Source organism: Carcharhinus amblyrhynchos, unplaced genomic scaffold (genome assembly GCF_965287045.1).
Source record: "Carcharhinus amblyrhynchos unplaced genomic scaffold, sCarAmb.v2.hapA scaffold_750, whole genome shotgun sequence".
Taxonomy (NCBI): domain Eukaryota; kingdom Metazoa; phylum Chordata; class Chondrichthyes; order Carcharhiniformes; family Carcharhinidae; genus Carcharhinus; species Carcharhinus amblyrhynchos.
In genome coordinates, this window is record NW_027650490.1 from 42,187 (window position 1) to 55,542 (window position 13,356).

Consider the following 13,356-nt stretch of genomic DNA (forward strand, 5'->3'; position numbering starts at 1 on the left):
TGGCAAAGGGACAGAGACCACCCCCCATCTAAACTGGCACAGGGACAAAGACAACACCCCCCCACCCCATCTACACTGGCGCAGTCCAAAAGAGGAGGGAGGGGCTCCAGACGGCAGGGGAGAAGGACTCCAGAATGGGAGGGGCCAGGCTGGCAAGAGGGGTCCGGCAGGGGGAGGGGCTCCCAAACCAGGAGGCGGGGGGGGAAAGAGGCTCCCAGACGGAGGATAGGGGCTCCCAGACTGGCAGGGGGGAGGGGCTCTTAGACTGACGGAGGGGGGGGTTCCCAGGCTGGCAGGGGGGGAGGGGCTCCCAGGCTGGCAGGGGGGAGGGGCTCCCAGGCTGGCAGGGGGGGAGGGGCTCCCAGGCTGGCAGGGGGGGAGGGGCTCCCAGGCTGGCAGGGGGGGAGGGGCTCCCAGGCTGGCAGGGGGGGAGGGGCTCCCAGGCTGGCATGGGTTGGGGGTCTAGGATGGCACTGGGATGAAACCCTCTCCCCTTGCAGGGAAATTCACAACCTCTTCAAAGAAGTCTCAATCTCCTGAAGGATTGGGGGGGGCGGTGGGTGGTGTTAAAGATAGCCTTTGGTGATATTTAAGAAGATGAGTTATTAGCACCACGAGAAACCCAATCCCCTATCTCTCCACACAGTCCAGATAGAGAGCGTCAGCTCGCTACATTTAGCCACCTCGTAAAACTGAGAAGTGGATCTCCTTAACAAAGATCACCTTGGAAAAATATCCATTCCTCCTCTCTGGAAACCTACCTACTCAGGAGAAAAATCATCATCTGCAGCAAGTACTCTCCCTCGGCAAGACTCCCTGTAAATAAACTGTCAATCCCTCTCCCAAGATCAGGAAAGGAGGGGTGGGGGGGTGGTTTTTTTTGTAAACAATGTTTTTTACAAAAACAGAGGTTTTAAAATGAACACAATCTGAAAACGCCTTTGAAAAAAAAACAAACTTTTCCCAGGACTTGTGTTAAACTTTGGAAAACTTTTCCAAAGCTTGAGTTAAACTTTGCAAAGCTTTTCCCAGAAATTTAGTTAAACTTTGCAAAGCTTTTCCCACGACTTTAGATAAACTTTGCAAAGCTTTTCCAGAGCTTGAGTTAAATTCCACAAAGCTTTTCCCAGAAATGTAGTTAAACTTTTGCAAAGCTTTTCCCAGGACTCGAGTTAAACTTTGCAAAACTTTTCCAGAACTTGAGTTAAACTTCGCAAAACTTTAGGTAAACTTTGCAAATCTTTCCCAGGACTTGAGTTAAAACTTTGCAGAACTTTTCCGGGACTTGAGTCAAACTTTGGGGGAAAAACAAAACCAGTGAAACTTTCCAATTCTGTTTTTTGAAATGTTTGCCAGCACCCGTGGAAGAGTTGTAAACTTTTGGGGGGATAATGTATTTCCCCCCAGATAATAAAATTTCCACTTACTTTCCTCTGCTGTTTCTCCCAGGCTGGGTCTAGTAGCAAGTCTCTGTCCCAATCTTCCTCCTGTTCCATGTAACCATCGGTGGTGTACGTGGTGGTACTGTATGTGATATGTGTTTCGACTTGAGTCATTTTTCCTGGTTCTTTGGTTTCCCCCTTAAGTGCAGTGAATATATTTCTCTCTCTCTCTATAACAGAAAGGATTCTAATCTCTCTCTGCTGATTCCCCCCAGCACTGGGCACTGAGTGTGAGTGTTACTCTTGCACAGGCAGACTTTACTCTTGGCTAACTGCTGTGACTGGCTCCCCCGACTCCAACCCCCAACACACACCAAGGCTCCCTATTAAGTATTGAACAGGCAGCGACTCCTCCTCCAATTGGACAGGGGGAGGGACCTGCAACCACCTTTCCACCCATCAGGCAGGGGGACAGGTTTGACTGACACCCGCCTGGGCAGAGGGAGCAGATAGACAGCAGTGTCTTTGCAGATATCTCCCTGTGGTCCTCACAGCCTCTTCCTCCCCTCATTGTAACATCAGGGTAAATTCATCTCCTATCTCTGTAACCTCCTCCAGCCCCTACTCCCCCTCCCTATCTCTGTAACCTCCTCCAGCCCCTACACCCCCTCCCTATCTCTGTAACCCCCTCCAGCCCCTACACCCCCTCCCTATCTCTGTAACCTCCTCCAGCCCCTACACCCCCTCCCTATCTCTGTAACCCCCCTCCAGCCCCTACACCCCCTCCCTATCTCTGTAACCTCCTCCAGCCCCTACACCCCCCTCCCTATCTCTGTAACCTCCTCCAGCCCTTACACCCCCTCCCTGTCTCTGTAACTCCTCCAGCCCTTACACCCCCTCCCTATCTCTGTAACCTCCTCCAGCCCCTACACCCCCTCCCTATCTCTGTAACCCCCTCCAGCCCCTACACCCCTCCCTATCTCTGTAACCTCCTCCAGCCCCTACACCCCCTCCCTATCTCTGTAACCCCCTCCAGCCCCTACACCCCCTCCCTATCTCTGTAACCTCCTCCAGCCCCTACACCCCCTCCTTATCTCTGTAACCTCCTCCAGCCCCTACTCCCCCTCCCTATCCCTGTAACCTCCTCCAGCCCCTACTCCCCCTCCCTATCTCTGTAACCTCCTCCAGCCCTTACACCCCCTCCCTATCTCTGTAACCTCCTCCAGCCCCTACACCCCCTCCCTATCTCTGTAACCTCCTCCAGCCCCTACACCCCTCTCCCTATCTCTGTAACCTCCTCCAGCCCCTACTCCCCCTCCCTATCTCTGTAACCTCCTCCAGCCCCTACACCCCCTCCTTATCTCTGTAACCTCCTCCAGCCCCTACTCCCCCTCCCTATCCCTGTAACCTCCTCCAGCCCCTACTCCCCCTCCCTATCCCTGTAACCTCCTCCAGCCCCTACTCCCCCTCCCTATCTCTGTAACCCCCTCCAGCCCCTACACCCCCCTATCTCTGTAACCTCCTCCAGCCCCGACACCCCCCTCCCTATCTCTGTAACCTCCTCCAGCCCCTACACCCCCTCCCTATCTCTGTAACCCCCTCCAGCCCCTACACCCCTTCCCTATCTCTGTAACCTCCTCCAGCCCCTACAACCCTCCGAGATCTCTGAGCTCCTCCAATTCTGGCCTCTCTCACATCCCCCGATTCCCATCGCTCCGCCATTGGCGGCCATGCCTTCAGCTGCCTGGGGGACACTAAACTCTGGAATTCCCTCCGTAAACCTCTCCACTTCTCTCTCATTCTCTGTCTCTTTGTATCTCTTGTCTTTCTCTCTCTCTCTCTCTCTCTCCATCTCTCTAGGGTGTAGAGAAAGATCAAATTAATGTGAGGTGGGTCCATTTAAAAGTCTGACAGCAGCAGGGAAGAAGCTGTTCTTGAGTCGGTCGGTACGTGACCTCAGACATTTGTATCTTTTTCCTGATGGAAGAAGGTGGAAGAGAGAATGTCCGGGGTGTGTGGGGTCCTTAATTATACTGGCTGCTTTTCCCCGAGGCAGCGGGAGGTGTAGACAGAGTCAATGGATGGGAGGCTGGTTTGTGTGATGGATTGGGCTACATTCACAATCCTTTGTAGTTTCTTGCCACTCCTCTTGGTAGTCTTGTTTGGGGTGGCACAGTGGGTTAGCACTGTTGCCAGGGACCCAGGTTCGATTCCCGGCCTTGGGTCCCCGTCTGTGCAAAGTCTGCACATTCTCCCCGTCTCTGCGTGGGTTTCCTCCCACAGTCTGAAAGACGCGCTGGTTAGAGTGGATTGACCCGAACAGGCGCCGGAGTGTGGCAACTAGGGGAATTTCACAGTAACTTCATTGCAGCGTTAACGTAAAGCCTTACTTGTGACACTAATAAATAAACTCTCTTATTGGATGATCGGAATTCATCACCAAGGGTTATTGGCAAGTAACGCAGAGGGCAAAAGGAGATTTCCGTGTTTGAGACACCACAAGGACTTTCTCGATTCAGTCAGGCCGTTCGGGGCAAAGAACATCCCCACAACTTTCCAGCAATAAGACGTTTATCCAATATTAATCAGTAGCTTAAAATGAAGTGAGAAAATTGGGGGAAAAAATTCCGGAAAAATATCAGAAGTAAGTTTTTCACTCAGAGGGTGGTGGGTGAGTGGAATCGGTGGTGGTGGAGGCAAATTCGATCGGGTCTTTTAAGAGACTTCTGGATGAGTACATGGGACTTAATAGAATTGAGGGTTATAGGTAAGCCTAGTAGGTAGGGATATCATCAGTGCAACCTGTGGGCCGAAGGGCCTGTTTGTGCTGTAGTTTTTCTATGTTCTAACTTTCCAAAAACTCAGGAACGTCACTCGTAGACCTCGACGATTTCATAGAATCATAGAAACCCTACAGTTCACAAGGAAGCCATTCGGCCCATCGAGTCTGCACCAACCACAATCCCACCCAGGCCCTACGCCCATATCCCTACGCGTGTACCCACTAATCCCTCTAACCTATGCATCTCAGGGGCAATTTTACCATGGCTAATCCACCTAACCCACACATCTCTGGACTGGGGGAGGAAACCAGAGCGCCCGGAGGAAACCCATACAGACACGAGGAGAATGTGCAAACTCCACACAGGCAGTGACCTGCGCTGGGAATCGAACCCGGGTCCCAGGAGCTGTGAAGCAGCAGTGCCAACCCACTGTGCCACCCCCTGGCATTCAGAGTTGGGAAGAACATCAGCAGCACCTAAGGGAACTCTTTGACTGCTTAGAGGTTGCCAATCCCCTGGTGAATCTAGAAACTAGAAGCAGGAGTAAGCCATTTGGCCCTTCAGAGCCTGCTGCACCAGTCAATAAGATCCCCCAATGGTCTCTGATTCTAATACCAAACAAGATATTGTTATATATTTAAGCAGTTGCATGATTGCTTTAAGGGCTGATAACATGATTTAGAAACACAGACACTAGAAACAGAAGGAGGCCATTCGGACCTTCGAGCCTGCTCCCCCCTTCAGTTGATCATCGAATTCAATATCCTGATTTCACCCCCCCCCTTTCCCCCCCCCCCCACATCCCTCGATCCCTTTAGCCCCAAGACCGATATCTAATTTCTTCCTGAAATCACACAACGTTTTGGCCTCAACTACTTTCTGTGGGAGTGAATTCCACCGCTCTCTGGGTGAAGAAATTTCCTCTCACCTCAGTTCTAAAAGGTTTACAGCACGGCGGCACAGTGGGTTAGCACAGCGCCAGGGACCTGGGTTCGATTCCTGGCTTGGGTCACTGTCTGTCTGGAGTCTGCACGTTCTCCCCATGTCTGCGTGGGTTTCCTCTGGGTGCTCCAGTTTCCTCCCACAGTCCAAAGATATGCAGGTTAGGTGGACTGGCCGTGCTAAATTGCTCCTTAGTGTCAGGGGGACTAGCTGGAGTAAACATGTTACGGGAATAGGGCCTGGGTGGGATCGTGGTCGGTGCAGACTCGATGGGCCAATCTGAAATCTTTAAAGTGCTGGAAGTGGGTAACAGTGGGGTCGACTTAGAGATGTTCCCACTTGTTGGGGTTTGAGGAGGGTGGGGGAAATCAGAACAAGGTAAACAGGACCACACCAAACTGACATCCAAAAGATTTCCGTTGTGTCTCGGGAGGGGGAAGGGTTAAGGGCTAAGGAACTAAGGAAGGGAGATGGAGCTGAGATATAGAGATCGAGTGTGATGGCGGAAGAGATTTGAGGTCAGGGAGGAGGGGAGGGGAGTAAATGATCCCCTCCTCGTCAAACTGTAAAAGTCCAAATTATCAATGTTGCATTGGGTGGTTGGAGGAGAATGATTCATCTGTGCCTTTCTATTAAAAAAACCTCACGGAAGTCATAACTCAGTTACACCACAGCAGAGAGTCTGCCTCTGTTTATTCCGATGATGAAAACAGCGTCAACTAATGGACAAAGTGACCAGCGAGAAGACGATACAGGATGGACAATAAATGATTGCCCACCAGCTGGCTCGCTTGCTCATATGTGTCTGCCTTCTGTATAATCTTGTTCCTTAATAAATCACACTCGTTGCTCTTAGCCCGAAACAAAAATCTGTGTCAGGCTGTTACATCGTCAGAAAACTTGGTTTGATTAGTAAAACACAACTTGCTGCTGGAGGTATTGGAGCTGGAACATTCTGGAAACAACTCCAGCAGCTCACTTCAGTTTGTAAGTAAGGCAGAGGGGTCCTCCCTGCACCCCCCTCCGCTCCTCATCTTCGGTCTCCTGAAGGGAGGGTATCAGATCTTCCTGTAAGCGCCCACGGTGTTGTCAAAGAGTTGGGCGTTGTAGAAGTGGCCCTGCTTGTCCAGGAGGTAATAGAAGCGGCGGCCCCTGATCTTGAGGGGGATGACGGAGGGGGCTTGGCTGCGGTGAGCCACGCAGGAGACGTGGCGGAGCGGCACGGTGAAGGAGCTGGTGCCCCCGAATGGCAGGTAGCTGGAGACGGTGACGTGTTGGCCCCCACGGTGAAGCAGGACGCGGCAGACAGAGCGCCGAGCAAACAGGTAACCTGCGCCGAGGATTAGGGAGCCTGGAGGATAGAAGGCAAGGATAGATAGATTTTTGAACAGTAAAGGAATTAAGGATTATGGTGAGCGGGCGGGTAAGTGGAACTGAGTCCATGAAAAGATCAGCCATGATCTTATTGAATGGCGGAGCAGGCTTGAGGGGCCAGATGGCCCACTCCTGCTCCTAGTTCTTATGTTCTTGTGAAGAACAGAATGATCCCATTACTCATCAAATCATAAGGTAGTACAGTGGGTTAGCACTGCTGCCTCACAGCACCAGGGACCCGGGTTCAAATCCCAATTCCAGTCATTGTCTGCGTGAAGTCTGCACGTTCTCCCTGTCTCTGCGTGGGTTTCCTCCGGGTGCTCCGGTTTCCTCCCACAGTCCCGAAAGACGTGCTGGTTAGTCGCTAAATTCTCCCTCAGTGTAACTCGAACAGGCGCTGTACCGTGGCGACTAGGGGGATTTTCACAGTAACTTCATTGCAGCGTGAGTGCAGGGGAACTGTGACTAATACACTTATTTTATTTAAGATGTGCTGGTTAGGGTGCATTGGCCGTGCTAAATTCTCCCTCAGTGTAACCTGAACAGCCGCTGGAGTATGGCAACTAGGAGATTTTCATAGTAACTTCATTGCACTGTCAATGTAAGCGTACGTACATAAAAGCACACACACATGGAAGATAGAAGCAGGAGGAGACCATTCGGCCCTTCGAGCCTGTTCCGCCATTCATCACCATCATGGCTGATCGTCCAACTCAATAGCCTAATCCTGCTTTCTCCCCATAACCTTTGATCCCGTTCGCCCCAAGTGCTATATCCGGCCGCCTCTTGAATACATTCAATGTTTTGGCATCAACTACTTCCTGTGGGAATGAATTCCACAGGCTCACCGGGTGAAGAAATGTCTCCTCACCTCTATCCTAAATGGTCTACCCCCAATCCTCAGACTGTGACCCCTGGTTCTGGACTCCCCCCACCATCGGGAACATCCTCCCTGCATCTACCCCGTCTAGTCCTGTTAGAATTTTATAAATCTCTATGAGATCCCCCCCTCATTCGTCTGAACTCCAGTGAAAACAATCCTAACCTGGTCAATCTCTCCTCATACATCAGTCCCCCCGGAATCAGCCTGGTAAACCTTCGCTGCACTCCCTCGAGAGCAAGAACATCCTTCCTCAGAAAAGGAGATCAAAACTGCACACAATACTCTCGGTGTGGCCTGACCAAGGCCCTGTATAATTATAACAACACATCCCTGCTCCTGTTCTCGAAACCTCTCTCTGTGAAGGCCAACATACTATTTGCCTTCTTTACCGCCTGCTGTACCTGCACGCTTACCTTCAGTGACCGATGCACCAGGACACCCAGGTCCCTCTGCACACTCCCCTCTCCCAATTTACACCCATTCTGCCTTCTTGTTTTTGCTTCCAAAGTGAATAACCTCACATTTATACAAATTATACTGCATCTGCCATTGATTTGCCCACTCATTCAATGGGGACGAAGTAGAAAGGGTCGAGAACTTCACGTTTTTATGTGTCCAGATCACCAACAACCTGTCCTGGTCCCCCCCGTGCCGACACTATAGTTAAGAAAGCCCCACCAACGCCTCTACTTTCTCAGAAGACTAAGGAAATTTGGCATGTCCGATACGACTCTCACCAACTTTTACAGATGCCCCCATAGAAAGCATTCTTTCTGGTTGTATCACAGCTTGGTCTGGGCTCCTGCTCTGCCCAAGACCGCAAGGAACTACAAAAGGTCATGAATGTAGCCCAATCCATCACACAAACCAGGCTCCCATCCATTGACTCTGTCTACACTTCGCACTGTCCTGGGGAAAAGCAGCCGGCATAATTAAGGACCCCCCCACACACCCCGGACATTCTCTCTTCCACCTTCTTTCATTGGGAACAAGGTACAAAAGTCTGAGGTCACGTACCGACCGACTCAAGAACAGCTTCTTCCCTGCTGCTGTCAGACTTTTGAATGGACCTACCTCGCGTTAAGTTGATCTTTCTCTACACCCTAGCTATGACTGTAACACTACATTCTGCTCCCTCTTCTTTCCTTCTCTATGAACGATATGCTTTGTCCGTATAGCACACAAGAAACAATACTTTTCACATGTATACTAATATAAGTGACAATAATAAATCAAATCAAATATTAAGTTGATCTTTCTCTACACTCTAGCTGTGACTGTAACACTACATTCTACACGCTTTCCTTTCCTTCTCCCCTGTGTACTCTATGAATGGTATGCTTTGTCTGTATAGCATGCAAGAAACAATACTTTTCACCTTACGTTAATACATGTGACAATAATAAATCAAATCTAATCAAATCACCCAACCGGTCCAGATCACTTGTGACAATAATAAATAAATAAAAGTGAGTCTTACCGACAGCGAGGCAGGAAGCGGTGAATCCGTATCTCCATTTGTTGGAGCCGAGGTTGAAGGCAACTCCACCAATCTTTGGGAGGTCCCTCGCGTGTTCCCCCTCCAGCACCGTCTCCTTGTAGCCCGTGTCCCTGAGGGAGGTGAATGCCACATGGGCCAGGTAGGTCCAGAAGAGGAACTGGGCCACGCAGAATAGGCCCAGCATACGGAAGAATGCCACCCTCTCATGGTGGAACAGCAGCACGTCCCGGGGCGGGGCGTCGCTGAGTGCTCGGACGCACCAGCCAGGGAGGGCACACCCCGGAACGGGTATGGGCAAGGCCACCTGGTTAACACTGAACCCACTCGATCCCCCGTTCCGGCCCCAGACCCCCTGGGGGCCCCACACCCACAGGGGAACGGTGACAGCACCGAGAATTGACCCACCGGACCTCCTGCTCCCTCCAGCCCCACTATGGAAGGTGCACCTCGTGTCCAAACTGGACTGACCCAATGCCCCCACTGGACGAAGGGCAGCCATACCCACCCTGTGCACCCACATGACCCCCATCCCTTTAACTAAGCTCATTTCCCTCAATACACCACTTCCTGCCCCCAGTGCCAATGTCCTTGTCCCCAAACTTACTGACCCTAACCCCGGGCTCGCTGACCCTAACCCCGGGCTCGCTGACCCTAACCCCAGGCTCACTGACCCTAACCCTGTCTCTGTACATCCAGTTGTGGACACTATGTCTCCAGCTGTGTGTCCAGTCATGGACAGACTGTGTCCAGTAGTGTGTCCAGTTGTGGACAGACTGTGTCCAGTAGTGTGTCCAGTCATGGACAGACTGTGTCCAGTAGTGTGTCCAGTTGTGGACAGACTGTGTCCAGTACTGTGTCCAGTTGTGGACAGACTGTGTCCAGTACTGTGTCCAGTTGTGGACACATTGCTTTTAGCTCTGGACAGACTGTAACCAGTTGTAGCCTCACTGTGTCCAGCTGTGTCCAGCCTGTGTGTCCAGGCCTCCCAGCCACATCCCCCTGCGGCTCCAGGGCCAGTGCTGGCAGCTCCCCCGCGTTCCCAGCTCCTGTTACTGGCTCTGGGGCTGCAGGCTGTCAGTCTCAGCCAGCTGCGGGAGCCGGGAGGCAGCATTGCCGGCACTGCAGGGCTGGGGTAGCTCACACACAGCCTGCTCTTAAACCCGGCTGCAGGAAAGGAGAGGCAACCCGCCCCTTCCTGTCCCTGCTAGCCCCTCCCAGAGAGAGAGAGACACACACAGAGACACACACACGCAGAGAGAGAGAGAGAGACACACACACACACACAGACACACACACGCAGAGAGAGAGAGAGAGACACACACAGAGGGAGAGAGAGAGACAGACAGAAACAGAGAGAGAGAAAAACAGAGAGACAGCCACAGAGAGAGAGCGAGAAACACGGAGACAGACACAGAGAGATAGAGAGAGAGAGATAGACATACAGAGAGACAGAGAAATAGACACACAGAGAGATAGACACACAGAGAGAGAGAAACACAGAGAGATAGACACACAGAGAGATAGACACACAAGGAGAGACAGACACACAAGGAGAGAGAAACACAGAGAGAGAGACACACAGAGAGATAGACACACAGAGAGATAGACACACAAGGAGAGACAGACACAGAGAGAGAGAGACACACACAGAGAGATAGACACAGAGAGAGAGCCAGAGAGAGAGAGAGAAACATGGAGAGAGAGAGAAACACGGAGAGAGAGAGAAACACGGAGAGAGAGAGAAACACGGAGAGAGACACAGAGAGACAGACAGAGAGAGATAGACACACAGAGAGATAAACACAGAGAGGGAGAGACACACACAGAGACATAGACAATGAAAGATAGAGAGAGAGTAGTGGAGAGGTTTAGGGAGGGAATTCTGAGCTTAGGGCCCCCCAGCCAGCCGAAGGCACAGGCCACCAACGGCGGAGCGATGGGAATCAGGGGGTGGGGGACTCCCAGCATTTTCAACATTCAACAGACTCGATGGGCTGAATGGCTCCTTCTGTACTGTCAGGATTCTGTGATTCTACCCACCTAAAGAGGCAAAAGGCCAGGGGTGGAATCTACAGGTTTCCGATAAAGGACAGGTGAGGGGGCTGGCTATCGGAGGTACAGACCAAGGTACAGGCTAATTGGATTCAGTTTACCCTGACAGCGCTGGATACGGCACACAGAAATTTATATTCACCATTATCCCATCTAATCCTCAGTGGGTTTGTTTTATTTATTTGTGGGATGGGGGGGGGTGCCTTGTTGGCTAGCCAGTGTTTATTAACTGCGACCCCCCCTGCCTCGCTGCCCTGGTAATTAAATTTATCATTTCATTCCACACCAGAAGATTCTAAGAACAGATTTTTATTGCTTCAAATTTGGGCGTACATCAGACACGGCGCTCCGTGTGGGAACTGGGTTGGGCTTACTCCCCCTCCCCCGGTAGTGGGGAGACTGCGGGGAGAGTGGGGGGGCTGCGGGGAGAGTGGGGGGGCTGCGGGGAGAGTGGGGGGGGCTGCGGGGAGAGTGGGGGGGCTGCGGGGAGAGTGGGGGGGCTGCGGGGAGAGTGGGGGGGGCTGCGGGGAGAGTGGGGGGGCTGCGGGGAGAGTGGGGGGGCTGCGGGGAGAGTGGGGGGGCTGCGGGGAGAGTGGGGGGGCTGCGGGGAGAGTGGGGGGCTGCGGGGAGAGTGGGGGGGCTGCGGGGAGAGTGGGGGGGCTGCGGGGAGAGTGGGGGGGCTGCGGGGAGAGTGGGGGGGCCGGGGGGAGAGTGGGGGGGCCGCGGGGAGAGTGGGGGGGCCGCGGGGAGAGTGGGGGGGCCGCGGGGAGAGTGGGGGGGCCGCGGGGAGAGTGGGGGGGCCGCGGGGAGAGTGGGGGGGCCGCGGGGAGAGTGGGGGGGCCGCGGGGAGAGGGGGGGGGGCCGCGGGGAGAGTGGGGGGGCCGCGGGGAGAGTGGGGGGGCTGCGGGGAGAGTGGGGGGCTGCGGGGAGAGGGGGGGGGCTGCGGGGAGAGTGGGGGGGCTGCGGGGAGAGTGGGGGGGCTGCGGGGAGAGTGGGGGGGCTGCAGGGAGAGTGGGGAAACCACGTGTGCCCATGAGGAGACAGGCTTTGGGGAGTGTCGGCGGACCCTTGTTCTTGACTGGGGTGGGGCTCTCGGGAAGAGCACAGAAGCAGGGAGAAGACAGGATCCCCCTGTCACCCCACATCCCAAAGTAAAACACAGACCGCATCCTCCATCTCTCCCGCTCCTATCCCTCCCTCGGCATGTCCCAAAGTGTAACGGAGACCCCACCCCCCCATCTCTCCCGCTCCTATCCCTCCCTCACTATTCAAAGTGAATCACGGACCCATATCCCCACAATCCCATCTCTCCGGCCCCTCTCCCCCACTCAGGACACCCCAAGGTGTGTCACACACAACGAAGGAGCTTTTTTCTGAAGTGCGCTCACTGTTGTAGTGCAGCTAATTTACACACAAGATCCCACACACAGCAATGTGATCACCACCCAGATCAGCTGTTTCTCGTAATGTTGATTTGAGGAAAAATATTGGCCCCAGGACACCAGGGCGACTCGCCCCTTTCCGCCCCCCCCACAACCCCCACGTCCCCCCATTCTCTTCTTGCAATAATGGCCGTAGAATTTTTTTACACCCATTCCGAGAGGGCAGACGGAGTCGAATGTCCCATCCTGAAAGACAGCACCTCCCCAACAGTGCGGTGCTCCCTCAGCACCGACCCTCCCACAGTGCGGCGCTCCCTCAGCACCGACCCTCCCACAGTGCGGCGCTCCCTCAGCACCGACCCTCCCACAGTGCGGCGCTCCCTCAGCACCGACCCTCCCACAGTGCGGCGCTCCCTCAGCACTGACCCTCCGACAGTGCGGCGCTCCCTCAGCACCGACCCTCCCACAGTGCGGCGCTCCCTCAGCACCGACCCTCCCACAGTGCGGCGCTCCCTCAGCACCGACCCTCCCACAGTGCGGCGCTCCCTCAGCACCGACCCTCCCACAGTGCGGCGCTCCCTCAGCACCGACCCTCCCACAGTGCGGCGCTCCCTCAGCACCGACCCTCCCACAGTGCGGCGCTCCCTCAGCACCGACCCTCCCACAGTGCGGCGCTCCCTCAGCACTGACCCTCCCACAGTGCGGCGCTCCCTCAGCACCGACCCTCCCACAGTGCGGCGCTCCCTCAGCAGCGGAGAGCGTGGACTAGATTGTGTGGTTGAAGCAGGCTTGAGAACTGTGTTACCTGAGAATGCTGCTTACTGTTGCCTAACAGAGAGAGAGAAAGGGGGGGAATGGAGGGGCAAGAGGAGATGGGAGTGCCACAACCAACACCGCAATCCCTTTGCCCCCACCCACACTCCCCTAGCCCCCCCCGGGAGTCACTCCGAGTGGTGCCTAGGGACGATGCCCGCTCCTCATGTTGGGCATACCAGCCTTGCTTCTCCGGGCAGACCCCTGGCTTCACCCAAGCTGCCGCTGTGTCCGGCACCGTGCC

At 54.1% G+C, this 13,356-nt stretch overlaps 2 protein-coding genes across 2 annotated transcripts in view; both read right to left on the reverse strand.

The window, feature by feature from the left end:
- The window catches only part of LOC145340058 (alpha-actinin-2-like), a gene marked incomplete at its 3' end in the record, with an annotated part of 43,933 nt that extends 42,180 nt beyond the window's left edge, over positions 1 to 1,753 (reverse strand). The window contains exon 1 of the mRNA XM_080184475.1: positions 1,428 to 1,753. Coding sequence (XP_080040601.1) covers positions 1,428 to 1,556 — 129 coding nt within the window. The remainder of the gene's footprint in view (positions 1 to 1,427) is intronic.
- Positions 1,754 to 5,766: 4,013 nt separating this feature from the next.
- On the reverse strand, positions 5,767 to 10,049 carry tmem223 (transmembrane protein 223). The gene is made up of 2 exons (XM_080184474.1): positions 8,845 to 10,049; positions 5,767 to 6,458 (listed from the first exon to the last, which is right to left on the reverse strand). Exons 1-2 carry the CDS (start codon positions 9,974 to 9,976, stop codon positions 6,166 to 6,168), a joined length of 1,425 nt encoding a protein of 474 aa, XP_080040600.1. The 5' UTR covers positions 9,977 to 10,049; the 3' UTR covers positions 5,767 to 6,165.
- Positions 10,050 to 13,356: the final 3,307 nt, after the last annotated feature.

Coding starts and splice junctions, on each gene's coding strand:
- tmem223 (XM_080184474.1), bottom strand. CDS start 9,976: ATGCTGCCTCCCGGCTCCCGCAGCTGGCTGAGACTGACAGCCTGCAGC. Junction 6,459..8,844: donor CGCTTCCTGCCTCGCTGTCG/GTAAGACTCACT, acceptor TCTATCCTCCAG/GCTCCCTAATCCTCGGCGCA.